General features: G+C 43.0%; 1 protein-coding gene across 13 annotated transcripts in view; it reads left to right on the top strand.

Annotated features, from left to right (window-relative positions):
• The window catches only part of CEP112 (centrosomal protein 112), a 448,869-nt gene that overhangs the window by 297,164 nt on the left and 134,681 nt on the right, over positions 1–17,024 (top strand). For all 13 annotated transcript variants that reach the window (XR_010838020.1, XM_067020489.1, XM_067020491.1 and 10 more), the window contains 2 exons: positions 6,920–6,982; positions 13,245–13,394. Coding sequence is in view for 12 of the 13 variants with exons in the window: in XM_067020489.1 (XP_066876590.1) it covers positions 6,920–6,982; positions 13,245–13,394 (213 nt within the window). In the remaining variant the exon portion in view is untranslated. The remainder of the gene's footprint in view (positions 1–6,919; positions 6,983–13,244; positions 13,395–17,024) is intronic.

Here is a 17,024-nt window from a genome sequence, read left to right as displayed (position 1 = left end):
TACTATGCTCTAGGTTATTTAGTTCTTTTTTGTACTTCGATTTCTCTCTTCACTGTGTTCAATTTTTTTGTTTAAATATTTGGGTCTGTTTTTAATAGGTAGTTTAAGATCTTTGTCCACTAATTCCACCATCTCTATCATTTCAAGGTCTAATTCTGTTGACTGATTTTTCTCCTGCTTATGGCTTACATGTTCCTGCTTCTTCTCATGTTTAGTTGTCTTTTATTGGATGATCAACACTGTAAAATGTATATTGCTGGAAGCTGGGTTTTCTTGACTTCTTTTAAAAAATATTAGACTTTGTTTAGGAAGCAATTAAGTACTTGCAGATGACCAGTTCAACCCATCTGAAGCTTGTTTTTGAACTTTGTTAGAACTGACTTGAGGTTGTCTTTACTCTAAGGCTAGTTTAACCCCATGACTAAAGTGTGACCTTTCTGGATGTTTTGTGATGACTCTTCATTCTGGCTGGTTGGAACTCAAATTATCTCCCAGATTTGTGTGAGCTTTGGGAATTGTTCATCTTAAAGCTCACCAGTCACTTTTTACTTGGCCTTATAGAACTTAACCCTTTACGTACCCAAAGTATCAGCAACAGACTCAAGAGGAAACCAGGTAGATTCTGAAGCTCCTTCTCTACATAGTTTCCTCCTGTCCAGTACTGGGTACCCACAAATTCCAGCTTCCTCAGATTCCCAAACTCCAGTCTGTGTTTCCTCTACTCACAATACTGCTAATGCTGTGCTTCGATTCCCTTTCCCTGTGTTCAGGCCCAGAATGTGCCCTGCGACGGAAGCAGGGGTGATTGTAGGGCTTGTCGCATTTGTTTCCCTTCCCTTCACAGGGTCACAATCCTGTGCTTCTTGTTTCCCAGCATCCTAAAGCTGCGTTTCCTGTGTCTTGTCCAGTTTTCTGGCTGTTTACTACAGCAGATTAAGTATGGTCCCAGTTACTCTATCATGGCCCAAATGGAAATCATGAATTTTGTTTATGATTCTAAATTTATACTTTTATTTTAAGGTAAAATACAGTGATCTTCAAGTTTGAAAGTTCTGTAAATATATTAAATTAAATATAAATATTTGTTATGAATTCTCTGAATATTTTTGTTGACAGGGTAGTATACAGTTATATATTAAAATCTGGCACCAGCTGGCCATAACTGTATTTACAGTGTTTGAAGAAGCTTCAGATGAATGCCTGCAAAGCTTTTGAACAGGAAATACTGCACAGTGCACTGAGCTTTATGCTATGTTTCAAGAATCTGGGAAGCATCTTTCTTTTTAATCCTAAAAACAAATATTTAATTCAGAAATGTATGCTATTATATTTTAAAGAAATTTCTCTTTATAAGATCTGGGCCTGCCTTAAGTATAAGTATTCTAGAGGAGCCTCCTAATTTTCTTCTCTCCAAATCACCTTCCTTGAAATCATGAATGCCTGAAGTTTCACCATTAACGATAGGAAAAAAAAAAGAAAAAAAAAGGAAGGAGAGACTTTTTTTGAATTAAGATCTGCAGAGAAACAGTAGCAATTAAGATGATTAACAACCATCGACACCTTTGTGAAAATTGTTTGGTTTGCTCCTTTCCCATAGGGTTTTTAAAGCCAAGATTTTGATGGCAATTACATAGAGAAACAAACACACTGAGCTCCTTAGCAGAGAAGAGTGACCCGAGGACAGCAGAGGGGACTGAGCGCTTGGGGGAGGGGAGGGCAGGCCAAGCCCAAGTCCGGGCAGAGAGAAAGAGCGGAGATAAGAAGACAAAACCACTTTCTCATTTCAAGATGATGATTTTCCTCTCATCTGTTCAGGTCATGCTACAGATGATTGTTTGAAAGTTGTATTTCTAAGTAGTCATGATAGCTGTAAAAATAAGATTTGGATGAGAAGAGCTATAAGCCTAACCTAATTTTCTGTATGGAAATAAAATGGACAGTGAGTGCCACCCCGAGAATAAAATGATTCCAAACCGTTTTAGAGACAGTTTGCACGATAACTGAGCGATACAGTTTCAACCATGCTAAACTGGAGCTTTTTAGATTCACCTAAGAGGAGTTCAGAAATCCAGAGAACTGTGATTTAGGTTCACGTAAATAGTAAAAACCTTGAAGGTTGATAAGTTAATTTTATTTCTTCACTTATTCTCATTCTCCAAAGTGGTGATTCTGCTCCATGTTGCTATGGCGAGTTCTAGAGGTGTTCAGATCTCACCCATTGGCCTCACTTTAAACTCACATTGGTAATGTCAGGTGGGCCCTAATACCTCCTGGAGTCCTGGGGCTCATACTGGATTCCTCAGCCTCTTCCCTTTCCCACTCCTTACATGGCTATTCACACCCTCTCCTCACACCTCAAATCTCCCAACAACCTCTTCTGCCATCCTCATGCTTCGCTGAGGAATCTTTCCTCCTACTCCACGGAGAAGTTGGAAGTGATCACAAGTTCCCACCACTGTACCAGGGATGATTGACCTGCACTCCCAGCAGAGGCCACCCTGTCCCCTTGTGCCCTAGAGCTCACCCCTTCTCCTTCACTCCAGGACATGCCGCCGGTAGATCTCTGGCATCGTTTGGTTTTTCCTTCTCTACAGCCAGATCTTTCCCATCATCTTACACACATGCTGCTCTCTCGTCTTGTAAAAAAGAAAACAGGCATCAGCCCTTTCTTTACTCACTCCCCCTGCACCTTCCAGCCCATTTCTCTCCTTTTTCTTGGTAACAAAACTGTGGACGACTTGCCTCGCCTTCCCCGGCTCCCCCTCCTGCCCTGAGCTCCCTCCGACCCAGCTTTCCTCCTCGGCGCAGTACCGGAGTCGCTCACGTCCAGGCCACCACCGTCCTCCACACGCTCGTGTCTCATGACTCCCCGCAGACCCCGACACAGTTGACTAGTCCTGGAAACACTCTCTTCCCTTGGCTTCAGGATCCCCTACTCTCCTGATTCCTTCTCTCTCTGGCCATTACTTCCGTTTACTTTCCTCCCCATCTCCAGCCTCCTGACATCGGCAGGCCCAGGGCTCAGGATTCTTAGACTTCTGTTTTGGATACACACTCAGTGCCTTGAGATCTCATCCACTAGCATAGTTCTACCTGCTGTTTATGTACTAGTGACACTTGAATTTATACTTCTAACCTCGACCTCTCCTCTGGACTCCAGAACATTTGAACATATTCAAACGTTCACCTCAACACGAGGTGTCCAGTAGGCATCTCCAAACTCCGTGTGTCCAAAACCAATCTCTTGATCTTTCCCCCAAATCTGTTCCACGTGTAGTTTTTTTTTGATGTAAGTTAATGACAACCCCATTCTTCTAGTTGCTTAGGACAAAAATCTTAAAGTCATCCTTGATTCATCTCTTTATCTTGCAGCATTTCCAGTTGGTTCTACTTTGAAATCTTTCTCAGAATCTGAGCACTTCTCACCACCTTTTCTGTCACAGTCTGCATTATTTGCAGTAGATTCCCAACTGGCTTTTCTGCCTGATTCTTGCCCGAAACAAGAGCTAGAGTGATCGTATGAATACTCACGTGAAACCATGTCACTCCTGTACTGAAAACGCCTCCTTGACTCTCCACTTCTCTCATATTAAAACGCACGTTCCTTACAGCTGCTCATGACACCGTGAAGGATCTGGCCCCTCGTTCTCTCGCATCTCGCCCAAGGGAGATGCTGCTCACGGATCCTCCCTGTGCCTTGAACACGCTGTGCATATGCCTCTGCCTCGGGGCCTTTGCACTGGCTCTCCCTCTGCCTGGACCGCTCTTCTCTCGCGTCCACCATGGCTCCCTCGTCTCCTGCAGGTCTCTGCTCATGTACCACCCTCTCGCTGAGGCTTTCCCTAACTAATATGTGTTTTAACTTGTAAACTACCCCCACCATTCCTCACTTCTCATCTCACTTTCTTGCTTTATCCTTCTTCATAGCATTTGCACCATCTAAAATATTATCACTTTCATAAGTTACATGTTAGCTCTCTAGGTTAGAAGTTCCATAAAGGTAGGGAGAGAGTTTTGTCTGTTTTGTCTGCTGCTCTAGTCCTGGTTACCTGGAATGGATACATGAACTGGGTGGTTAATTGTAAAAGACTCTATCTGAGGGCGTGGGGTTCTGGGGCCGAGTAGCCTCAGACTCTTGAGGAGTAGCTGCATCTGCGTCACAGGACGTCGTACACTAACCAGCCTCTCTGACTGCAATGTTGTTGGGGAAAAGAAACAACCTTTATGACACTATAATTTTCATATTTTCTAGTAAGTATTTGTAAAGCCTTTAGAATAGTGTATGCCACCGGGGAAGAGCTCTACAAGTATTTATTAAATAAGCAACAAGTACTTTGTCAACAGCATTTTTTGATTAAAAAGTATTGGCAGGATGTGAAGCAAGACAAATAACCCTCACGGGGCCCAGTGTGGCCTCCCTTCTGCAGCAGAGAGAGTGGCTCTATTAGTCATAGAGCTAGAATGGAGCCTGGTGACTTACTAGAGAAAACAGCAAGAGTCACAAGCCCTCTGTAGTCGGGGAAAAACAAAACTACCCTGTGTATTCAGCGCCATTACAGATGCAAAGAGATTTATGGGATGAACTCTAGAGAGCTGCTTGTGCACTTAAGTTCATAAATCACACGGCTGTTGTCTTAGCCTGGGTTCTATTGCAGAACACCACAAACTGGGTGGCTTATCAGGAACAGAAATGTATTTCCAATCGTTCTGGAAGCTGGAAGTCGGAGGCCAGGGTGCTGCTGTGGTCCAGTTCTAGTAAGAGCCCTCTGCCAGGCTGCACATGGCCATCCTCTCACTGTAGCCTCAAACGGCAGAAAGAACTAGCTCACTGTCCTCTTCTTACCTTTTTTTATTTGTGGTACGCGGGCCTCTCACCGTCGTGGCCTCTCCCGTCGCGGAGCACAGGCTCCGGACGCACAGGCGCAGCGGCCACGGCTCACGGGCCCAGCCGCTCCGCGGCACGTGGGATCCTCCCGGACCGGGGCTCGAACCCGCGTCCCCTGCATCGGCAGGCGGATTCTCAACCACTGCGCCACCAGGGAAGCCCTGTCCTCTTCTTATAAAGGCCCTAATCCCATTCATGAGGGCTCCACCCCCCTCAACCTCGTCACCTCCTGAAGCCTCACCCCAAATACCATCACATTGGTATTAGGGCTTCAGCCTTTGAATTTATTCCATGTCCACCCCTGGTTTGCTCCCTGGAGAGACGGAATGAGAGAGGGGACCCAGGTATAGCTCAGGGTTAAAATAAAAACGGGGTTGTACAAGAAGGGGTATCCTGAACATGTAGGCGCCCTTCTGAACACCCTGGCAGCCCGATGTATGCCTCCAGGCGGCAAACCGGGGGGCACAGCTCCGGGCAAAACGGTCCAAGGAGGCTGATCAGCCAGATACCGGGTGTGAGAGGGTCCAGGAGCCTTAGCGATGCCCTGTGATGACTCCATCTGTCCCCAAGCCTGCCTGCTTTAGAGGGCCACACTTTAAACAAGAAAGAACACCAAAGATCACCAAAAATTGAGGACAGTTTCTAAAGTGAAAAACAGAGACCAAAACAGGCTGGTACAGCAAAGAAATAAAAGGCACTAAGAAAAATACAGACACTCTACAGAACAGAAAGAGAACTTAAATGTGTGTGTGTAGGTGTAGACGTTGTATAGGTGTGTATGAAGCCGATGGCCTCAGGAGAACTGGGATCCCCGGGGCACCGCGTGCCGTGTGTTGTAGCCGGTGAAGCGCTTGTGCTGTGACGTGGGGGGTCGGGTCCCGGCTCCGCCACTTGGTCGGTGCGACGCTGAGCAACTCTCTTGACCTCCTGTGGCACAGCTTCCTCCTCTGTTAAAAATGAGGGGCGACGGTGTGCTCAGAGGACAACAACGAAACTCTTGGAAACCACCAACAGGACCGCCGGGGTCTTTAAAATCCAATACAAAGTTTAACATTTAAAGTCAAGAATTGCTGCAACAGATCAAAAAGACCAAGTAATGGAAAATAGAAACAATAAGAAAAAGATGCTAAACCTGTGAGGTCCAGTACTCAGAGCTGCAGAGACAGGCAGACAGAGAGACGAGAGAGAAAGAGACCAGGGCGAAAAAGAGAGGAAATTAAGAGAGAAATGACCAGAGCCTTTGCTAGAAACGCAGGACACGAGCGCAGACTGAAAGGGCCTGCTCAGTGCCTGCACAATGGATGAGAAAAAAGGCCCAGCTGGGGCAGGTCACCGTGACATTTCCGAACACCGAGGGTGAAGTGAAGGTCCTGAGACTTCCAGGGAGAGGGAAAGCAGGTCACACACAAAGGACGGGAACTCGGGTGGCAAAGGAGATCATGGAGTTCTAAGTAATGTGGACTTCTTCTGGGAAGGCCACCCTACTTCCAGGGCATAGAAATTGTTTGATTTAGATGTATCTGTCACTTCAAAAAAAGAGCTCTTGTGTGTCAGGCAGAGTAGGGCTCAGACCTCGGCTCGGTGAGTCTAAAATCTCCTATCAGCCTCCACCAGGAGCGTCTAGCTCTCTTCCCTTTAAACTAAGGGAAAGGGTGTTAAATTTACCGTCTTCCCCCCCACCTCCGATTCCATCTCCCCTCGTTTCCTCTTCCTTCTCCTCTGTTTCCTCTCTTCCCCGACTTCACACACGTTTGCTGGGTCTATTTCTGTCTCTCCTTCTCCCTTTCTCTTTCCACAGAAGTCTGTGTTTGTCTAATAATTGGCAGGAGAGATCTTTTTTTTTTTCTCTTTTGCTTTTTGCTTTTTAAGTGATGAATAGTTTGGCGTTAGATCAAAGGCAGGCCCTGTGGTTTTCTGGCTGCCCCAGAAGGGCGGTGCAGCTGGCAGCCGTCCCAGCTGCCTGGTGATAGGCGTGTGCGAGAGATACCAGCCTCACAGCTCACTGTGTGTGTGTTCATTGCATGTGTCTTGCAGGCCAACAGCAGGCTGAAGCAGATTGAGAAAGAATACACTCAGAAGCTTGCCAAATCCTCACAGGTAAGAGCTTTAAAGAAAAAAAGAGCAAAACCAAAACAAACAAGAAAGAAACCTACCATAAAAGCATTTGTACTTCAGGGCTAAATGTGATTCTTTTCAGTTTTTTATGGATTAGTATCGTATTTTTGATGAGTATGCGGATGCTATTAATATTTCAGTCTTAACTTTTTAAAATCAGGCATATTGAACCATTTGAACCGATACACACACACACACGCACACACACACTCAGATATTGTAAAGCCAGCCTGTGTACTTGAACAAGTCCAGGCTGAAATATATTTCACAAGGGCTGCAGATACACACCTACGTTTGTGATGTAAGCGGTTTGATACCATCTGTGCTTTTTTTGCAGTATTCCATTTTGCCACATCTAAAGACTGCTTAACAGCAAGATTCAAAATGGCAAATATACTGGGTTAAATTAGCAGCTCAACTGTTGACTCCTTTTGGGAAAAAGACGAATTACAAGGCGCCACATTCACATCTTGCCGGATGTTGTTGCTATAGTAGCTGTAGCGGAGGCCAAGTACTGAACACTTGTCTCGACTTGACTTACGGTGCTTGGGGCCCTTCTTCTGCACAAGTTGTTATAATGATGTCCTCTGGCATCAGCTAGGGAATTCCAAACGGTCCTTAGTTGTGTGAGTCATTGTGGAATAAATAAAATGCTGATTTTCGTCTTACAGATGGATAGATTAAGCCATTTCACTTTGTGGACATCATATCTGATGATTTTTAAATCAACTTTTCTTAGTATTTTTGCCATGTATAGTGAGATGTGGCAGTCAGCGGAAATGTATGTACTCAGCGGCAGTGCTGGCAACGCTACAACAAAACGATAATGAAATTAAGAATTTTATGGGGCACTAATCGTATTGATTCGTTCAGTCTTCATTCACAGGAACTCTGGGATTAGAAACTATTACTGGCCCCATTTTTCCGTTTGAGAAAACTGAGACGCAGAGAGGTGAGGTCATGCAGGTTAGCAAGTGACTAAGCCAGGACCCCACCTGTCTTCGAAGGTCTTAACCTGACTCCACCAGTCTGGCCCAACCCCTCACGTTTTTAATATGGCAAAACTCTGCCGATAATTATGAAATTTCTTAGATTCTACAGTTATGTCTAAAATGTGCATATATTATATAATTCACATCCCATTAGGAAAGCAAAAAGTCTTTGTCTAAGTGATGACGAACGTGTTTATGTAAAAGATGACGGTGATGTCTCGATGGCCATTATTCCAGGAAATAACATGGGGAAATATCCTTTTTAATCCACTGAGAAAGATAATTTTTTTTTTTTTTTTTTTGCGGTACACGGGCCTCTCACTGTCGCGGCCTCTCCCGTTGCGGAGCACAGGCTCCGGACGCGCAGGCGCAGCGGCCACGGCTCACGGGCCCAGCCGCTCCGCGGCACGTGGGATCCTCCCGGACCGGGGCACGAACCCGCGTCCCCTGCATCGGCAGGCGGACTCGCAACCACTGCGCCACCAGGGAAGCCCGAGAAAGATTCTTATAATCAAAAAAAAATCTTATTACTCCAAAAGCTAAACTAAAACGTGAAAAAACCCCAGCTGGCATACCCTTAACATCCTGCTTATTTTGCTTTATGTTAAATGGCGGAGGTAGACCAAAAGTGAGATACAAAATAGCTGACAGAAATGCTTAAACACTGAGAGGATTTAAGTTTTACCTAAAGGAAGGTGTGAAGAAGCCTGATTAGTCCATATTAAAGCAAGTGAAGTGTAAGTTGTGGGGAAGAAAGCCTAAGCTTTGGAGTCCACAGACCTGATTCCGAATACCAGCCCCACCACTTACGTGACCTTGAGCGAGTTACCTGCTCTCTCTGGAGTCCAGTTTCCTCACATGTAAAATGGGGGAGTAGTATACTTACCTCATAGGACAGTTTTAAGTATTAAGTAAACACAATGCCAGAAAAGTGCTTAGTACAGGGCCTAGGGCACGGCAAAGCATTTAACAGCTGTTAGTTCTTACAGGAGCCTATGAAATCTCAGTGGAGAAAGGAAAGGGGCGGCGAAGAATGAAAAATGTATGGAAGGAGCAAGAAGTTATGTATTTTAAATTTATTTCTGGGTGTTCAAGGACTGATCGAATCTCCCTCCAAAATTTGGAGCGGCAAGGGGTTGATGGCTATTTCCCCGTGTAAAGGACGTGCAGGAGGCAGGGAGCAGACATCAGCTGGTGACGACTGTCGCATGCTGTGGCCGTCACTCATAAATGAAAGGGCACCAAAAAGGAAAATCGTGGAGAAGATAGAATGACATAATAAAAGATAGCCCATCCTTCTCCTAAGAGGTGGGATGACTGTACGTTACGTTTTGTTTGCCCACCTCTAAATAATATAAATATTTATATGCATATAAATATGTGTATATGTTTATATCTGTGAACTGGCATTGGAGAAACACTTGTCTATAATAAAGTCAGTTCAGAGAAACAGATTATTTGAAAATAAACATTGTACAACAGAACTGTGGATGGACTTTTGCTGTTTTCCAGTGATAGTCTCTGCCGGAATCTCTAACTCATATCTCAGCTGAGGAGAGTGCCAGAAGCAAAGCTGCTTAACTGTTGATCAGATTTTTTTAAATCCCTCTCTCGAAAAAAGTAATAAGATGAATGCAGTAGTAACGAATACACTGGTACCTAGGGAAGCATCAGGTTAAATTTGGAAAATATTTTACTCCCTGAAAGGAAGTCACTTAACCTTTAAGATTTTATCAAGCTCTAGGACCTAGTAGACCATGCACTCTGAATGCTCACAGGCCCAGGACGGCACCCCTCCTGGGACGCTCAGTGTTCACCCTGATGGCGACGGTGGCACCATCTCTGAGAACACTCCCAAGTATAATTTCCATCAGAATCGCATATTTGTTCTTTTTTATCTTAATAGTACATGTTAACCTTGCCTTTTCATCTTTCATGTGGTTTTCCCCTCTCATCTGACTTACCTCGTGGCCATTTTTCAAAGAAAACTATTGCCATTTTTGCAGGAATGTAGGTAGCTGCGGAGAAATGCTAGCAGAGCCTGCCTATCGCCGAGGGACCCATGTCCCCCCGCGTGGCCCCCAGGTTCCCACCGGCGCAGATTAGAGCCTGGGCCCCTGCCCTGTGCCCATATGCCCCCCTCCCTGACACTCTTCACGGGGGCCCTCTTCCACTTATTTTCCAGGCATCTCCGACGTTTGCCAAACCTTGCCACGTGTGCCTTGTCCGGTGTATTTTAAAGAAGAGTTTTATGAAAATCTCAAACGCTACTATGATCTAAAAAACAAGAGAGTTAAAAATGAAATCTTAACCTCTATTTAGAATCCTGTTATTTTTAAGACCTAATAAGATCGCTGACATTTATGCAAAGTAGAAATTGCTTAACAATATGATGAAATATTACAGCTTTCATTGGTTAGGTTGCTTATGGTATTAGCCCCAAATAACTTTCCTTTTGCTTCCCCAAATATTAATTTTTAATATCCATATGGAAATGTTCTTATCCACTTCTTTCTCTGAAGCTAATACAGGATAGACATTTAGTTGAGTGGTAGCATTTTGTCTTATGATTTTTCATATGATTCAGTCAAACCGGTGGTGTTTGATTATGATTGTACAGGTCAGTTTTTCTTTTTCTCAGAAACTTTTTACATTATTACTCTATGAAAAGACTAAATTATCTCAATATAATTTGCCAGGGAATTGTTTTTTCTTATTTACTATGATTATAGTTCCAATACTGAAATATCTGTCGAGTTCCAGTTGTGTGCCCTGAGCTAAGGAGAGAATAGTCTGTTGTCTTATATTCTAGGTCTACAGCCGAGACCTAATTCATCTAGTTAGTGTGATTATTTCTCAATCTTAAAGTAAACCTCAAATCTGCGTCCAAAATTATCCATATTTCAGCCACCTCTCTCAATCCATCATGTCTATCAGCCTATCAATTCATTTATCTATATGATGTATTTCACCTGAAGTGTTTTGACACTCCCTATATCATCTTCGTAAGTTTTAAAATATAACTTGCCAAAGATAATCTCATTATTTCCCCAAAGGAATTTCACTATTCCCGCAAAGAATGTTAAGGTTTCATTTTCTACACAAAAGCAAGCATGTTCTCCTCAGAACATCCTGGTCTTCACCCATCATTCCTTCCAAAACCTGCATTTATTTATTTTTGATGTACGCTGTCATAAATCTTCTGAAAAGAAGAGATCCATGTCTTATGTCCTGGTGGTCAATTGAAGAGCCCCCAAATATTTTTTTACCTTCAGTCTTGGTCAGTTAGAAGCGAATCTAAATCTTACTAATTTTTAAAGACGCGAAATTACTTTGTACCGTAAAAATGCACTGTGTAATCGTGGTGGTGGTATACGAACCTACACGTGATAAAATTGCGTGACGGAACTAAACACACGCGAGCGCACACACACACACACACACACACACACACTGAACACATTACAGAATTAAACTCAACACTTCTACCACGTTTCAGTTTACTCCACTTGAAACACTGCAATAGTCATTGAAAGAGTTATTTTTACTATTTGGCCCCATGTTCTTATAAAACATCACTCTTAAGTTTGATGCTGGACCAAGGAAATCTGGCTGTTTCTTATCTCCAGCTCCTCTTTTGCTCTGTGACTGTGAGTGAGCTGATTATTCTGCGCCTCAGTTTTTGACATTTACTCTAAGAATTTAACCTTCCCTGTTTCATAGAAGTGCTATGAGAATTAACTGAATTGCGGCCAGAGTGGAAACACTTAATCACAATTCAGAAAATGGATGAAACCGTCTTCATCCTCAGTAAATGAACCCCTCTTCTCATTGCAGAAGGTTCAAGTTTGCATTTTAAAATATTAATATATTTTGTCATTTATTTCACACTTGTTTTATATTTGATTATTTACAAATTCTAAGTGTTAACCTTTGTTACAGTGAGTTTGCTCACTTCTCAAAGCTTAAATGTTCCTTTTTTGGGTAAATATGCTACTTATGTCAGTAGTGACAACTAATGTTTCTATAGCACTTGGCATCTGGAAGACTCCAGATACTTTCTATTTGCTGCCTTATGATACTGTAATCTAGTTTTGTCATCAAATCATAGTTGAAAAACTGAGCTTCAAGGAAAATATAGTACTAACTGGTCCAGTGTTTCTCACCAGCCAGCCCTTCTCCTATAGACCCAACAGCGTAGTACAGTTCTAACCCAGGCCGAAGGTTGCTTCTTTTATTAGAAGAAACAACCATTTCCTGCTTTTGAAAGGTCATCACTATTGAATTTGAAAGGAAATGGATACATCCAAACCAAAGGAAGAGCATTGCTCTCAGTAAACCTATTAAAGAAAAGGTCCCTCATCCTATTTACTTTGAGACCATGGAGGGAACCAAGTCATGGAGAGACCCGATTCTCAAATGTAGAGAATACTACGGGAGCCTCTGAAATGAGTCATTTGAACCAAAAATAAACTTTCATGGATATATATATCAGGAAGAAAGCAATCTATTTGCAACTATATCATAATAAACCTCTCTTCAATACCAAAACCTTGTTTAAAAGGAAGACAAAGTAGTAGCTAGTTAAGAGGAACCAACTAGTACAGCAGTCGGCCTGTCTGCAGGGTTCAAATCCTGCCTGTCTCCTGGTCGCATGGCATCTTCAGCAGTGTCACAGGTTGAGCCCTTGCTCTGCCTGAGCTCTCCATTTATAAAAGAAGGGCAATGACGGTGCTTGTCACACAGTAGTAACTGACACAGGAACCGAAGTGGTTAGCACAGTACACAAGCGTTAGTAAACACTCAAAAATCATTGTGTAGAATTAGGTAACTATGAACCGTGAACTCTGTTCATGATTTTCTTTGGTTATTAGAGTTCAAAGTATTATGAAAGGCAAAATAGCTTTTTTTCACTCTAACAAGTATGATTTCTCAGTAAAAAAATTCTGACACATTTCATATTTTTGAGATCACAGATGTTCTTTCCTCTGATGAGTAAACATTGTGGAATGTTATAGTGGGAACGGCTTCCAAGTATATTTGGTTCAGCAGTTGTTCACCATTCACAGTTTTATTATAGTCTTTTATTGTGTGGAATTTCATGCGTTAGTGTATGTGATACATTAATTGAAAATATTTAGTTTGTGGACTAGAGTTTTGCCAAATCCATTCTTTCGTGAAGCATAAATACATATAAAATAGAGGCCTCTCACTGAAGAATTTGAAGCTACAGCATGCTGTTTTCATTTTAGATCATAGCAGAGCTTCAGACGACCATCTCCTCTCTGAAAGAGGAGAGCAGCCAGCAGCGGCTCGCTGCAGAAAGGCAGCTCCAGGACGCTGTACAGAAGTTCGAAGATGAGAAGAAGCAGCTGATTAGAGATAATGACCGAGCAATCAAGGTAATCTGGAGACCCCAGTAACCAGTGGTACCAGCTGCTTTAATGTAATTAAAAGGAGGGCTGAAACCCCAGCAGCGGGTGGATGAATGCAGGTATCTGGCTTTTGCTCACACAGCCTGCAGTAATCCATTCACTGGACTCTACCTTTGATGTAGCCAGTGACTCAGGCTGCCTTCCCTCTAAAAGATCACATGCCAGCGGAAAAAGTCATTTTGGGCAAGCCCAGTCCATTCACACTGAACAAATATTTGAAAAATACCCTGTCCTTTCTCTTGAGAACCACTTTGGAGCTGTCTCTTGAAGTTAGAATGACTGTTTTAGCCCAGTACTGCTGGCTAATAAATTCAGAAGTCAGCTTCCAGTTTACATTCTATTCTCTACCCACATCCTTTCATTATGGACTCGCATAATGAGAAAGAACCTGTTTGAGGTTTGGAATGCCAAGCATCTGAGGTGCTCTGCCGCCCTACTGTGCTGCTGCTGAGAACCTAGGTTGTTTCCAAATGGCTTCAGAGGGTCACACCTTTCATAGCAACAGAAAATCCCCTGGACCCTGATTCTTGAGGTGATAGGCAGTTAGATCTCAAAGTAGTTTCTTCTTGGCTTCATAGCAGTGAATATTTTTGTAAGTGTCTACATCATGCTGTGTTTAATCTGTGAGGATAAGCATCTGGAAACCTTTATAAATAAGATTTAAAAGAGAGCAAAACATTTTTCAAAGAATTCCCAGCAAAAGATTATTTTTCAGTGATTTTACTTTGTTATAACAATGCTTGAAGTATGTAATCATACAAAGCAAAGAAAAATAAAAGAGACATTTGGGTGACTGCCTTTTTCTGCCGAATCCCTCCATCTTTCTTTTCTCTAGCCTCTTGTAGGCAATCTGAGTAACTTAGGGAGAAGTCAGTGTTCATGTCAGTTGCTTTGTTGTATATACCCTTTAAGCCTGGACAGCGCTGAATAGAAGAAAAACCTTAAGACGTGGACCAAGCCTTAGAGGCGAGTATATCCAGCCTTCTCACGTTAGAGCTGAGGACTTGTTTTGTCGTTAATGAGATTTTCCCTGTATTTTTCCATCTGTGGGCGTTTTCTCCCCCTACATGTGATGAGACCAAAGAAAAGATGTTTCTTTTTCATATTCTGGTAATTTTAACAAAGCTGCGAAACTCTTTATTTATAGATGCAGAGGAAGTACTCCTTGATCTGTAGAACTGTTTTGCTTTGCGTGAGCTGAGTTGACAACTTTATTTAAATTCTTTTGCTATATAAAAATTTCGTTTTAAGTGAGTTTCTTTTCCACTTGATACCCAGATACCGAGTGGTAGGTAATTTCCACATTTTAAATAAGTAATTGAATCCCAATATATGCAAAAGGGGAGCATTCATTTACTTCATAACAACAGAGTTTCCAGTACTGTTTCTTAAAGGTGAAAACATCTTGAAAGAAATGTAATTAGTATAACTGCCTATTTTTAATTAATTTTTTTGCAGTTTTAATCCATTCACCTGTTAAAAGGGAAAAACATTCTGACCCTAATTTCCAACAGACTGTCAAATCATAAAGACTGAAGTTGAAGCTAAAAGATGGCAGTATATATATATATATTTATATTATATTTATGACATATAATGGCCAAAACATAGGTACCTGAAAATAATTAAAATCACAATGTAGATAAGAGATAGTTGAGTTTTGATTCACTCATGTAGATTATGGATAAAGTGAATGACTTTTTCTTTTACTAACCTATATCAGATATTTAATGTATTAGCACTTGTTGCCTTGCACGATTTTTTTTAGGCTATGTCACAAAAAAATAATAGGAAAAATAGCTGATATTTCTTCAACAAGTAGTATGTACCAGGCTCTCTACCAAACATTTTCATTTACCTCACGTTCCATTGTCTCATTTAAGCTTTATGAGTAATCTTTACGAGGAAGAGCATTTCTATCATCCCCATCTTACAGATGGGAAAACTGAGGCTCTGGGGTGAAGGAACCAGCCAGAAGTCAGATGGCCAGATAACTGTCAGAGCCAGGTTCAAGTCACGGTCTTCTGACCTGACAGCCTCAGCTATTAAGTGTTACACCAGACCCTTGCATCTACATTGTCTGTGAAAGTGAATCAGTGACTAAGTCTGTAACCAGGTCAGGGTGTCGTCGCTCTGATTCCCTGTCTGCCTGAACGATGACAGCACTTTTGCAACAGTTGTTTGATCTGGACATTCTAATTGTCTTTGAGTGTATTGTACACGCAGATACACGGAGGGATAGAGATACTCAGAGAGACAGAGTCACCACGAGGCTTGTATTTGGTTTTCTGAGACCAAGTACATTTGCCTGCATGTACATTCAAGTAAGCTCGTAGGGACCTAATACTCTGTAGTATTAGGTCTTACTGAGTTTAAATATTCGCTAGAAGAACAGTGTGCGTGCTCATTATGAGGTGCGCCTCCCCCCGCTTTCTGGGTGGAGGACAGAGTGCCCAGAAGGCCCAGCGCTCACTCGGCCGCGGCCTCCGAGTGTTCCCGTGGGCAAGGAGGCCTTTCATGAAAGTCCGTCTTCTAGAGGAAACGGAGGTATCGAGCAGGCCGCCGAAATCCCCTTAAAGGGCCACCGGTCTGGGGTAGTGTAACACGATGAAACATTTCGGGAGAATAATTTGGCAATACCTACCATTATTACATTTCCCGAGAGACGTGCCTGGGCTTTGACCCATTTCCAGAATTTGCCCTGCGTGGCAGTTAAAAACTTGCGCTGAGCTTTAGCTAGCCAGAAAGATGTTCATCCTTGCACTCGCTCATTTATCTCATAACTGTTCGTGGATCTCCCGTCACGTGAAAGGCATTTTTGGTTTCCTTGCTATACCTTCTTTTCCACCGTAGCGCATCAGCTGGAAACCACGCAATATTGAAAGCGATGTTGGAGAAGGATATTTAAGGATCTTGAAGATGTTCGCAAGATAGTTGTCAATGAAAATGCAGTTTACAAAACAGTAGGTACATATGAGGTCATCTTTGCCCCAAAAGAGTACATGTAAAGAGAAAACAAGACTGGAATTGCATATCGAAATTTTACTAGTGGTTATCTCTGTGTGGTGGAATTTGTGGTAATTTTCTTCTTTGAGCTCTATACTTTTAGTTATCACAACGATTTTACAATAAGAGACAATAAAAAGTGTTTGGTAACAAAGGAAGAGCCTTGGCCCAGAGGAGCCCAGTGTTCATAAGGGAATCGCGCAGCCGAGACTCACAGCAGGGCACGGGCCTGTGGCTAAGAAGCGAGGCCTCTCACGGGCCGGAACTCCTGGAGTGCGGGACGTAGCGTGGTAGAAGCGCGGCCGCACCGGCAGATCTTTCATGCTGTATGTAGTGCACCCCGTCTCGGGAGCAAAACATATGCATCACTTTCTTACCGCTTTAGTCCACTCCTCGCCTTCAGGGTCAAGCTTCTAAAAAGAGCTGTTGTGTCTACTGTAGAACAAACCACCCCAGAACTTGGCCGTTGAAAGCCACAGCTCTGTCACACGCCCACGATTCTCTGGGTCAGAGACGTGGGCGGGGTTGGGCTGGGTGGGTCTTCTGCTCGATGTGTAGCCACGGGGTGGGGGGGGGGCTGCGGGCCTCGTC

This window comes from Kogia breviceps, chromosome 19 (assembly GCF_026419965.1).
Source record: "Kogia breviceps isolate mKogBre1 chromosome 19, mKogBre1 haplotype 1, whole genome shotgun sequence".
Lineage (NCBI taxonomy): Eukaryota > Metazoa > Chordata > Mammalia > Artiodactyla > Physeteridae > Kogia > Kogia breviceps.
Note: the sequence above shows the minus strand (reverse complement) of the source record. Positions and strands in the feature narration are given on the sequence as shown.